The 13224-nt window shown below is 38.3% G+C and overlaps 1 protein-coding gene across 2 annotated transcripts in view; it reads left to right on the forward strand.

Annotated features, from left to right (window-relative positions):
• slc25a21 (solute carrier family 25 member 21) overlaps positions 1–13224 on the forward strand; it is a 109163-nt gene that overhangs the window by 91956 nt on the left and 3983 nt on the right. For both annotated transcript variants that reach the window (XM_067455408.1, XM_067455409.1), the window contains 4 exons: positions 3042–3108; positions 4528–4587; positions 8994–9101; positions 9221–9385. In XM_067455408.1, the coding sequence (XP_067311509.1) occupies positions 3042–3108; positions 4528–4587; positions 8994–9101; positions 9221–9385 (400 nt within the window). The remainder of the gene's footprint in view (positions 1–3041; positions 3109–4527; positions 4588–8993; positions 9102–9220; positions 9386–13224) is intronic.

The raw sequence follows: 13224 nt of genomic DNA on the forward strand, positions 1-13224 counted from the left end.
TACAGACAACACCATTGTCAAAACACTGATCTATGAAATGACTAAAAAATGCTGTATTCTGCTGCCAGGCCAGTAGTCGGCGATACCGAAATTTGTGTTTTTATAGTTTACACAGACCGATAACAATATCGGTTTCAAAAACTTGTGCTTTGAAAGCCTTTTTTGCCCCAAAACACTTTAAATGAATGGCTAAAAAAAACTTTGAAACGTACAATTTTTAAGTTTTTATTTGAAAATGGAGTCGTGTAAACCACTCCCCCCCTTGCCCCCCAAGTAGATTCAAGTGAGAAAAGATATTAGTGATAATGCTGTTGAAAGACATGCTTATCATAGCTGCAGATACATGTCGAGGGTTACGTGTATTTGCAGTTCGAACACTGACATGTTATAAGTAAGCCTTTAACCTTTTTTTTTTTTAAGCGATACTCTGACAGTTACACTTTATGAGCGCATTAATTATATGGTACAAGCTGAAGAATTGCACCCATTTTGACATGAATGCCTGAAGATGATTTGACTGTCTCTAGCTTTTTTTGAAACCTAAAAAATGTAGTTCCTTTGGGTGAAGGCTTTTGTTTTTTCTTTTATAAGTGCTTGTTTGTATGTTTAGACCAGTTTAACCTGTTCTGGTTTGGAAACAGTACCCTGGAAACAGTAGTGCAATACAGCCGAAGCTAAGCTCAATGTGTGATAATGGGGGTGGATTTCCATAGAATTGGCACATCAAAGTAGAACTCTGCATTCCTATGTGTGGCACCATGGGTCAGGATGGGAAATAGTTGTAAATACAGGATGATTCACAGTAACAGACTTGGGCTACTTGGGGCCTGATGACAAAACCAAACCAATCAAATCAGGCTTTGTTGGTATCTTGTCAACTCATGCTGAGCTCATAGAGCATGTGCACATGAAAGTGACATCAGTGGCGAACAGCCAAGCACATGTCTTGAAACACAGAGAAACTGCGACTCACTTCTTGCCAAAGTCCCTGTGATTCAATTCTCTCTTCCGCCGAAGGTTAAAAGACTGGAAGAAGTACACTCATACATGCAACAAAAAATATCTTGCTTTATTAGTGTAAGTGAAAATTATAACGTTAGTTTATATAGATTATAAAATACAACGTTTTGAACATGCAAGCTCACATGTAATCACTATTTATAGTACACTGTGTCAGACATGTGTCACTTTGCTCATAACTAATTGGTCCAGTTTTAGTCTGAGCTGTCTTACTCAGAACATAACCTGCTCTGGAGCTGGTTAGCCATGGAGCATAATATACTTTGGCGATGAACACCGCTAAAAGCTGAGCCACTTTCATTGTGCCTAAAACCCAGGGTTGGTGCAAACTAAACTGAAACATACTTGGCTAGCCACCTACACCGGCTTCATGGTATAGGACCCTCAAACATTAGATGGATTGCACCAATAAGGATTAGACCTAAACATAATTCAATCAAGATTCTAATAATTGAGTTGCACCAAATGTTTAAGATCTAAATAAATAAATGGTGTTACATTTAAATCTGCTTGATTTTAGTTTTAAATTAAACCTAGATTACATTTAATTATGTTGCTAATTACTTTAAACTCAGGTTTAAATCTCAGTTAGGGATTAACTTTAACAGATTTAACACAGCATTATTATCATTATTATGAAAAATATTTGACCTACAATTACAGCATTATCTGTCCATTTAGTTAATGCATCAAATATTTTTCATGACTATTTTTCAAAATTTAAACTGCATACACACTGCTCCAACATTTTTCACAGTCTGCTTGATCAGCCTTTTTATGCCAATGGTGATAATGAGAGTAGGTTCTTAACCTTTTCACTTTCTGTTCTTTTTATATGAGGTGACCATTTTTGCTGACCTGTTACCAAAATGTCTAAATGATTCTTTGTTTTGTTTGATTTCTTCATTGGGTAACTATGTAGTAAGCTTGATGAATACAGTAAGCACAACAATATTTGTTAAACAAAAAATAGAAGGTGGAATGAGATTTACTTTGGCAGCACGTTTTCACTCCCAACTCATCACCATTATCGACGCTTGGTCAGGACCCCTCGGCGTCACTTTTTAATGCAAAGCGTACCCCTTTAGCGCCATTTTCCGACTTGCAGGGTTCTCCATTGATTTCAGTGCCATTACTGTCATACACAGATGTGTTGAGCAGAATGGACAGAGTATTATAGTCATTATGAAATTATATATTGGATTATGATTTTGGCACAATTTATTCAAAAGTACAAATATTGCAAGTGTTCCGAGGCCAAATGAATGATTTGTGTGAAGAAAATCCCTAAAAGCATTCAGCATCTCCATCCACCGAAGATCATGAATACATTTTAAAAATTGCCACCTGAAGAAACGTTACACAAGCTTTGATAGTAAAATTGCACTGGCTCTCGATTGTCTCGTGACCAATTGTGTCATTAGTCAGCTTTCATTGTAAAATGTCATCGGCTTCTTGTGTGTCTCCTGACCGATCACATCATTCTGAAGAGATATGTCTGACTGACTGAGTGTGTGTGTTCACGGAGTGGCGGGATCATCATTTCAGCGAATAAAACATTAAGATCAACTCTGTTCTTTACATAAAGATATCGTATAACTTCAGAAGTCTTGGAATGCAACATGAGTGAATACTTTTATTCTGTTTTTGGTCAGCTTTTGCAATAAATACCTGTGAATGTACTTACCTGTTACATGTTTCTTATGGTTTAGAAGTGGGTAGGGGTAAGTTGCTCCAAAATATAAAAGTAGCCTATAAATATTCATTAAATCATGTCTACTTTTACAAATGCAAAGAATTAAATGCGTCTTGATCTGACGCATTGGGCAAACAATTGAAATCAATGGAGCACCCTGCTCATTGGAAAATGACACTAAAGGGGAACCCTGAGCGTTAAAAGGTGTCAATATGTGACAAGTTAGGAGTGAGAACGGGTTGACTTTTTTGTGGCTCTAAAATGCAATTTTAATTTATTTATCATGTGTCTCAAACTCCAACAAGTGATGTCTTTTCCTCATCAGAGTGTACGGCTTCTACAAGGGAATCCTTCCCCCAATTTTGGCCGAGACCCCAAAGAGAGCAGTGAAGGTAACAGGAACCACATTTGACTTCAAGCTTAAACTCATCACTTAAACCATACATTCTCTGATCTTTGCAACCTGGCCTTCCGAGTATAAACATACACACAGACCACATACGTATGCCCTCAATGTACCGGCTCGATCCAGGAGGATCAAAAACACTCATCCCCTCTCTATGTTTGTATTCATGCCACATGTGTTTGCTGTTGAGAAGTCCCAATATTGACCTACATGGTCAGAGATTGCTACCGGCCTCACTTTAGTATCATGTATAAACAGTACATATATACACTCTTGAGTTTAGATGAACACTTACTGTGGCTTTAGGCCATTGGTTATGGGTGTCTGAAAGGAGGGGGAGCACATTAATGTCTCACTTTTCTAATCTAAAAAAACATCTGGAAAGGGTTTGATTCCATTATTGGAAAGTGCAGGATTGGTAGACCCAACAAGCTTTAAGTTTTTACCATGAAGGTTGTGTTCACCTGAAAATTCAGGAGTCATCATGAAATCATTCTCATGTCATTCCACCCATTTGACTTTCTTTCCTATGTGAGATATAAAAAGAGACCTTTTGGATAATATACTGGTCGCTTTTTCCCATGCAGTTTCAATGAATATGGACAGGAGCTTTTAAGCTATAAAAATGACACAGAAGCATCATAAAAGTTGCCCATGATATTCGTCTGGCATAATCCAAGTCTTCTGAGGCCATACTATAACTTCGTGTTGATCAGACTAAAATATATTTTTCTTAAAATATAACTGCTACAGCCAAATCATTGCCTCAATTGACTAAACTTGTAAACTAATAATTCAGAGTGAACTAGATCAACCCATTTAGGGAAGACCTTCTGTTCTTCACACCAAGCTATTACATAACATGAGAAGACTTGGAATATAAGTTTTATGGTGCTACATTTGTCATTTTGGACATTGACGGCCCCAGCGCTCATTCAGTTTATAATAAAATAGTGGCCAGAACATCTTTCAAAAATCCTTTTGTGTTTTACCGAATAAATAAAGTACAGAATGGCATGAGGCTGGGTATATAAAAACAACTTTTTAAATTCCTTTAACACTGATCAATTAATTTACTTGACACTACACACATGTTGATTTAAAGCGACTAAACAGGCTTGGTTTACTGTACAGTCCCTGGCATTCATCAGTCTTACTGGATGTTTCACTATCTAATATCTGTCAACCTGAGCAAAGCTTTACTAATATAAAGAATTATACTCCATCGTCTGTGTGTGTATTTATATTTGCACAGTGTCATGTTGACAGCTTGAATTTTCTCATTCACTACAGTTGAGCTGTGTTTGCTTTGGGTGTGAGCATTCATCTTGTCTGCGTGCATGTATGTGAATGCATGTAGCGTCTGAAAACACTTCCTGACAGGTTGTCCTGATCTTTTTTGCAGTTTTTTACCTTTGAGCAGTACAAGAAGCTGTTGAGCTTAACTCCTTTATCACCCGGCTTGGTAAGTCATCTGATACAAGACACACACACACACACACACACACACACACATGCAGTCATTGATACTACACACAGTCATATTCACAGTCAAGCGAAGCACTCTCCTCATTACATGGCATGCTGGCAGCGGGAACGAGGTGTAATCGAGACAAATGCTGTTCAGCAAGCCGTATGAGAGATAGGCCATTACTTTGACAGCAGTCTATCAGTTTGGCAGCAGGCTTGACGGCTGAGCCTGGCGGCGAATCCCGCGTCCACAGCCTCGTCGAGCTGCCAGAGGAGGCAAAATATTCACCTGCCCTATCAATCACACCTGTCTCCGCTCACTCTAGCCAGAGATGTCAATCCACATAGAGCCCACAGGCGCTTGAAGGAGTGATGTATGGAGTGTGTGAGAGGTGGAGAGGATGAGTGAGATCATCTGCATGGCTGTAAGTTAATTCAAGAAAGCGATTGAGCTGTGGCTCCTCCCCCTGGCCCAGCTGAAACGACTTGTATAATTCATTAAGATCAGATGTGTGTAATATGACAAATAAGAAATTAAAGAGTTGATGGCTGGTTCTGTAAACATGGTCAAGGAGATGTCCGGTTTTAGGATAGAAAATGAGTAATGAGGGTCTCTCACTGTCTTGCAGTGTATGCACAAGCATGTATACATGGCTACGCATACACAAACACAAAAAGACAAAAGTGTCATCATCATTTTAGACGTATTAATCGAGGGTGTGGGTGTGTACTATCCCCAGCTCACCTTATTCAAACACACTCAAAGATCTCTTTGTCACTCTTCAAGTAGGCCTGAAGCCTGCTGACATACAGGTCAAGTGCTTGAATGGAGAGTCACAAATCATAAGTAAAACCCAACCACACTTTTTTTTTATTCTTTTTTTTATGAGAAAATTACTAATGAAAAAAAAAATTACTAAGAAAATTACTAATGAAAAATGTTGATAATTAAGTAAATCTACATAAAACCTGATTCAGTTTATTCCTATTCAGTTTAGTCTGTGTTAGGAAGAAATGGCAATTATATATAATATTATAAATATAGTTACACTGTGTATGTATGTATGTGTATGTATGTATGTATGTATGTATGTATGTATGTATGTATATAATAGACCCCCCCCCCCCCCCCCCCAGAACTGCCTTAATTCTACGTGCCATTGATTCAACAAGGTGTAAAAGCATTCTTTAGAAATGTTGGCTCATATTGATAGGATAACATCTTGCAGTTGATGGAGATTTGTGCACGAAGCTCCCGTTCCACCACATCCCAAAGATGCTCTATTGGGTTGAGATCTGGGGACTGTGGGGGCCATTTTAGTACAGTGAACTCACTGTCATGTTCAAGAAACCAATTTGAAATGATTTGAGCTTTGTGACATGGTGCATTATTATTGTGTTATCATAAAGGGATGGACATTGTCAGAAACAATGCTTAGGTAGGCTGTGACATTTAAATGATTCCCAATTGGCAGGCCCACACGGAATCTGCGCGTGCAGAATTCCACAGTAAACTCAGCAGATTTCCGCAGATTCTAGTGCCCGTCATTTGAGAAGCATACACAATCGCGTGCGTGATTGTCAGGAATAGTAGGCTGCGCTTATTTATGTGAATTTGTTTTTAGTGAGAGAGTGATTCATTTATAATGTCTAAATTAAAATTGACCATGGAGGAGTTAAGGAAACATCACTTGTCTACAAAAGTACTTATTCATAGCTATTAAAAACACTATTTATTTACTTCAGTAGATTTTTATTTATTTTGCTTTATTGTTGAATGATATGAAATTGTTTAATTTATTAATTAATTGTCTACAATACAATTGATAAATCAATCTATTCTCTGTCTTTTATTGGGCGTAGCCTACAATAAGAGAGATCAAGCTTTGTTTAAAAAAAACCTATTTGGATTTGTATTGTAAATCTTAAATAAAAGTTAAGAACTGAATATTTTATATTTTATTTGTAATGCTTTCAGTTCCAATATTTTTAGATCTTTTTAACGCATTGAAAATCATTCTGCATAATTCCGCAGATTTAAAAAAAAAGAGCAGAAATCACAAAAAATTCCACAGATTCAGTGTGGCCCTCCCAATTGGCACTAAGGAGCCTAAAGTGTGCCAAGAAAACATCCCCCACACCATTACACCACCACCACCAGCCTGCACAGTGGTAGCAAGGCATGATGGATCCATGTTCTCATTCTGTTTACACCAAATTCTGACTCTACCATCTGAAGGTCTCAACAGACATTGAGACTAATCAGACCAGGCAACATTTTTCCAGTCTTCAACTGTTTAATTTTGGTGAGCTTGTGCAAATTGTAGCCTCTTTTTCCTATTTGTAATGGAGATGAGTGGTACCTGGTGGAGTCTTCTGCTGTTGTAACCCCTCCGCCTCAAGTTTGTATGTTGTGGCTTCACAAATGCTTTGCTGCATACCTCGGTTGTGGTTATTTCAGTCAGAGATGCTCTTTTATCAGCTTGAATCAGTCGGCATATTTGCCTTCTCACTTTTGCATACTGGATGTTTTTCCCTTTTCACACCATTCTTTGTAAACCCTAGAAATGGTTGTGTCTGAAAATCCCAGTAACTGAGCAGATTGTGAAATACTCAGACCAGCCCGTCTGGCACCAACAGCCATGCTCAAAATTGCTTAAATCCCCTTTCTTTCCCATTCTGACATCCAGTTTGGAGTTCAGGAGATTGTCTCGACCAGGAACACACCCCTAAATGCATTGAAGCAACGGCCATGTGATTGGTTGATTAGATAATTGCATTAATAAAAAAAATTGAACAGGTGTTCCTAATAATCCTTTAGGTGAGTGTACATACATGCATACATTTTTCTCAAAATTCTACAGACAATATCCCATAATGCCAACGTGGAAGAAGTTTTTGTTTGCAAATCTTTGCCAATTTATGACAAATTAAATTTAAACATTTTAAGAATCACATGTAGGCCTACATAAGTATTCACAGCCTTTGCTCTACGTTGTTGAAGCACCTTTGGGACTAATTACAATATTTTTGAGTATGATACTACAAGCTTGGCACACCCATCATTATTCTTTTCAGGACCTCTCAAGCTCCATCAGGTTGGATGGGGAGCATCAGTGCACAGCCATTTTCAGATTTCAGATCTCTTGAACAGAGATGTTCAATCGGGTTCAAGTCTGGGCTCTGGCTGGGCCACTCAAAGACATTCACAGAGTTATCCCATAGCCACTCCTTTGATATCTTGGCTTTGTGCTTACGGTTGTTGTCCTGTTGGAAGATGAATTTTCGCCCCAGTCTCTGGAGCAGGTTTTTTATCAAGGATGTCTCTGTACATTGATGCTTTTATCTTTCCCTTGATCCTGACCGGTCTTCCAGTTCCTGCCTCTGAAAAACATCCCTCCCCACAGCATGATGCTGCCACCACCATGCTTTAATGTAGGGATGTTATTGGCCAGGTAATGAGCAGTGCCTGATTTCCTCCAGACATGACACTTGCCATTCAGGCCAAATAATTAAATATTTGTTTCATCAGACCAGGGAGTTTTGTTAATATTGGTTTTGAGAGTTCTTCAGGTGGCCTTTCGCAAGCTCCAGGTAAGCTGTCATGTGCCTTTTACTGAGGAGTGGCTTCCATCTGGCCACTCTACCATACAGGCCTGATTGGTGGAGTGCTGCAGAGATGCTTGTTCTTCTGGAAGGTTCTGTGTGTGTGTGTGTGTGTGTGTGTGTGTGTGTGTGTGTGTGTGTGTGTGTGTGTGTGTGTGTGTGTGTGTGTGTGTGTGTGTGTGTGTGTGTGTGTGTGTGGGTGGTATTAATCAGCTATATTTACATGATACAGTCTGAAATTTGTTGTTTTGCACAGTCGACTAAAATTTTATTTTCATACTTTGAAATTGTGCTGATGGATGGACTAAATCATAAAACTGTTACAATGAACACTGCTGTTAATTTGGGGTAGAGTTGATGTTTCTCTTTTTAGTTTGTTTAAAAATATGAAAACTTGAAAACGAGTTGAGCTATTATTGCAACATATGAAGTCATTTTCTTTGTCTTAGTCATTTTTTCTGAGCCTGTTCATTCATCTTTGATTCCAGTCTGCATTTCCTTTCTAACCTCTACGAATGATTGACAGTGGCAGTTTCATTCATTCATTTGTAGGTTAAAGTCAAGCTCTGCGTCTGGACAAACACGTTTCTGAAAGGATAAGTGTCACAGTAGCATTGTTCCTTTGAGTTATGGAGTATGTGTGACATACCTTTAGTGTCAACTGGTCATCAGAAAAATACAGTCTGTTCTGAATTAAACACAAAGCGACTTTCTTTATGGTCTTTGTGTCTTTCTCGTTTGTCATGTGGCGTCATGTTCTCTTGTAATGTAATTCTGCCTGCTTCAATATGCTAGGCTCTCTCTGTGGCTGGCCTCGGGTCAGGGTTAACCGAGGCACTGGTTGTAAATCCATTTGAAGTAGTGAAAGTAAGCCTACAGGCCAACAGGGATTCATTCAAAGTGGTAAGAGGCTACAGCTGTTAATTGTTGTCTTGGTATTGTTTTTGCCTTGTTACAAAATGTCTTTGTCAATCATTTTGAGGGTCCTAATGTTTTTTTTCTCTCTGTGTTTCTCCATGCAGCAACCTACTACGTTTGTACAGGCCAGAACTATTATAAACACTGAAGGCTTTGGCCTCCGTGGACTTAATAAGGGCCTGACCTCCACCCTAGGACGGCATGGCATTTTCAACATGATCTACTTTGGTTTCTACTTCAACGTTAAAGATGCCATACCTGCCAGTCAGGTAAACAAAGGCAGATACAGTGTTCCCAAAAAACTACTTATGCACTTAAAGGTACAGTCTGTCCAAAAAGGAAGGTTATTATTTACTCACCTTCATGTCACTCCAAACCTGTATAACTTTCTTTTTTCTGTGCAACCTAAAAGAAGATATTTGTTCATACAGTGAAAGTCAATGGGGTCCAAAACAACTGGGACAAAAAAAGTGGGTCTCATTCACCAAGCATGCGTACGCAGAAATTTTTTGCCTGGAATTTGCATCCAAGCGATTTTAAGAACAAATCACAATTTATTTAAAAATAAAATAAAATGGATTCTAAATTTGCGGGGGGAATGGGAACGACTGAAACCACATGTATGCAAAAAGCACTTACTCTGTAATCTCATGTTTTTTGTTATACTATGAAAGTAGCTCTTACATGTAGGGTACAAAAGGAATAAAGGCACACTGGGGTAAAAGGCACCTTTGATTTTATTTCCTCTCAACCACCAAACTAGGTGAATATTTAAGGCTTTTGCACGTGTTTCTTGGTACCAAGCAGCTGAAGGAGGTTCTTTGTAATTATGTTTTCTGCTTAGTCTAAGTCGAAAAGAACCTGAACTGTAACAATACAATGAGGAGTAGTTGCTGATACAGTTGTGTGTTGTAATGTGGAAACGGACAATGGAAATTGTACTGTACTCACGGCTGGGTGAGGTGGACGGACTGGCCAATCTGGAATGAGATGTCCATTAACCGCAGAACAGGCCGAGGTTATTGTGAATTCTGTGCTGTCGCTCGGATTGCGAGAGGCAGAAGTAATCGACCCACATAGGTTCGCTAGAGGGTGCTAGTGGAGCAGCGGGTGACGGTGATGGTGAGTGACAGGCTGAGATGTGTTGAGCCACTCTTATGGATCTTTAAATCAAGTTTTCCAAAGACATTGCATCATCGTAGTTCACCATTTGGTATCTTAACTTTGGGGAGAGACCGTGACGATAGGCCGTGTTAAAGCAGCCTTTCCAACCACTTGCTGCCCAAAATTGGATGGCATAACCTCCAACTACCTGACCTTGACGAAGATTGTATAGTTGATCGCACACAGAAATGTAGTGGGTGATTTGACTGAACACTAATGACTTTAAAAATGATTTAGGAAATCATCAAGGGAGCGAATAGGCGGGTGATAAGTACCTGGCTGACTTTTCCATTTGGTGCCATGGCATGGTTAGATTCAGAATGGTTAATATCCTATATTAAGTTGGGTGTCCACCTTAGAGATAAACACTTTTTTTTAATAATCATTTTAAATATGGTGATTATCATATAATAAAATATAATGTATTGTTACTGCTGATCTATATTCAATTATTATGGGATCTACTTAAGTTCTTTCAGAATCTTTACTTTTAAAAAATAAATTTGTTTTTGTATTTTTAAAATATTTTTTTTAACATGTTTTAATAACAGTATATATATATATATATATATATATATATATATATATATATATATATATATATATATATATATATATATAAAGAAAATAGTATTAAACAATTATTAACTTTTTTAAAAACATTTTATTTTAGTTAAAGTATTTGTATAAATACGTTGTGCCTTCTCCCTCTTGCTGGTGAGCCCTTTAAAAGTCTCACCTTGCCACCAACATTTATAAGAATTTTGAACAAAATAAACAACTTTTATGCTTTCTTTTCACACTAAATCTGTTGCTTCATCAATGTTAAATACAAACATGTATATTTTTTCTGCAATCATACACTATGGGAGTAGTGGAAAAGCACAAGGTGTGCCTTTAGCCCGTTGTTTCCTACATTCAAAAGTCCTGTCTGGATACAAGTTGCCCTGTACATACAAGTACAACATATAAAGGGGTGGTCACAATACAATTTTTATTTCATTGGCTACAATTTATGCAAATGCTGAAGTCTGGGAAAACAAGCTCACCAGAAATTTTGCATTTCGCTGCATTATGCATTCCAAAGTTTTGAGTTTGGTGAACTCTGACCTGTAAATGAATTCATATCAAGACTTATGATCAATAGAAGATTGATACGTCACGGTGTGACCTCTTAGCTGAATTAAAACAACAAACTTTAAAGCTGCAGGTTTGTAGCATTGCAGGAAAGTCAAGTATATTGTAATTTATTACTATTTGTTAAATGTTTTTTAAAATGCTGCAGAGCCAGACATCAAATCATGACTGTTGAAATGTCCAAAGAAATTGTGTGTGCTCAAAGTCTAGTAGTGTGACCTCCCCTTTAGTGAGAAACGCTATAATTTTGTGTATCCGTTTATCAACACATACATTTCTTAAACATTTCAGGTGGCACCTGTAAGAATTCTGTTCATACAACATGCCTTTTCAATATAAGGTGACATCTATATTGAAAACAGAATATTTTTCCGGTTCTGTCCAAACAAAAATCTAGATGGTTTTTTTAATGAAAATACGTTTTTTCAAATAAATGTTTCCTTAATATTACATATAGTTAGTGATAATGCATAAATGCCCATATTTATCTTTCTCAAGTATTCACATCACATGAGTAAGTCGCTTTCATAGGTTGAAAACTACACTGAGTTTGAAATATGTTAATCTCATAGAACTTTTTTTATTTTATTCTAAAAGTGGTCTAAACGTAAGAGCTTTTTTAATACACATCCATGAGCTGAAGACTGAATGTAGCTTGGCAAATTAAAAGTGGGATCAGTCATGCACATTAACAGTGAGAGGGAGGAGAAGAGAAGCTGCTAAGATAAACCTCACTAATACCTTCCCTGTTTGCTCTCCATCACATCCTCAAAGGTTCAGATTACACATCCGGCAGGGCTCAACTCCCAAACAAAAGTTAATTTTGTTTAATGGAAACGTTACCATACGCCTGCTCCACATGTATAAACTGGAGCATTAGATTTACTCAAATGAACTAATTGGAAGCAGACTGTGGTATTTGTTGGGGGGGAGAGTTACAGTTGAAGCCCTACTGAAGATTTGTACTCCCCCTTCATCTGGTGCTAAGATCGTCATTGCCTGTGAAGCCGTAGACTTTCAGCGCGCAATCATGCCAAAGGGCAGAGCTCACCAATCCTGATTTAAGTGTCTAGAGGTAGAGCATCTACTTTTCAAAGAGGCAAGTCATTCTATTGGGATTAGGATCCGAATCAATGATGCTTCTCCAGGGTTGTCAATCCGTCACCCCACACAGGCTTCAAGATTGAAGGAGTATTTGCCGTCAAACCAACGACTCATTTCTGTGAGCATCAGGACAGTCTGCTGTAAATGTAATGCCACTGAAAGGAGTGTTTCATGATGAAGCTGAGCTTAAGGTTGAGCGCCTTTCACAGCAATGCTCCTCCCATACAATGCAACATTCGGGTTTAGCTGTCGATGTTGCGTGTTGCTCAGGGTGTCCACTGCTGGGCTGCTGTCATTTGTAAAAAATATCCTGGCCAATTAGATGCCAGAGCTGCACTGGTTCGGGCTTCTTTTGGTACAGTAATACGCCAGTGTCGAGTCGCAGCCCAATTACCCAAATTGTCCCCATATGCCTCCCAGTCTGCCTGCATGAACTTTGTTTATAAATCCTCTCCCAAAGTTTGCCCTTGGTCACGTGACCCACTTCAGCCAATTGTAGAGCCTCACTCTTCTCATGAAACGCTAATCTGCGTCCAGCTACCACAAAATGATCTGAGCTTCAATTCCAACTCGCTTATTCTCTCGCTTCTTTTTTTTCTTTCTCCCTCGCTTGATCTCTATTTTCATATCTCTCTTTATTAGCTCTTTTATCTGCTTTACGTTCGTCTCTGTGTTTATTCATTTGCATTTTTCTATCAACTAG

Source organism: Pseudorasbora parva, chromosome 10, assembly GCF_024679245.1.
Source record: "Pseudorasbora parva isolate DD20220531a chromosome 10, ASM2467924v1, whole genome shotgun sequence".
Classification (NCBI taxonomy): domain Eukaryota; kingdom Metazoa; phylum Chordata; class Actinopteri; order Cypriniformes; family Gobionidae; genus Pseudorasbora; species Pseudorasbora parva.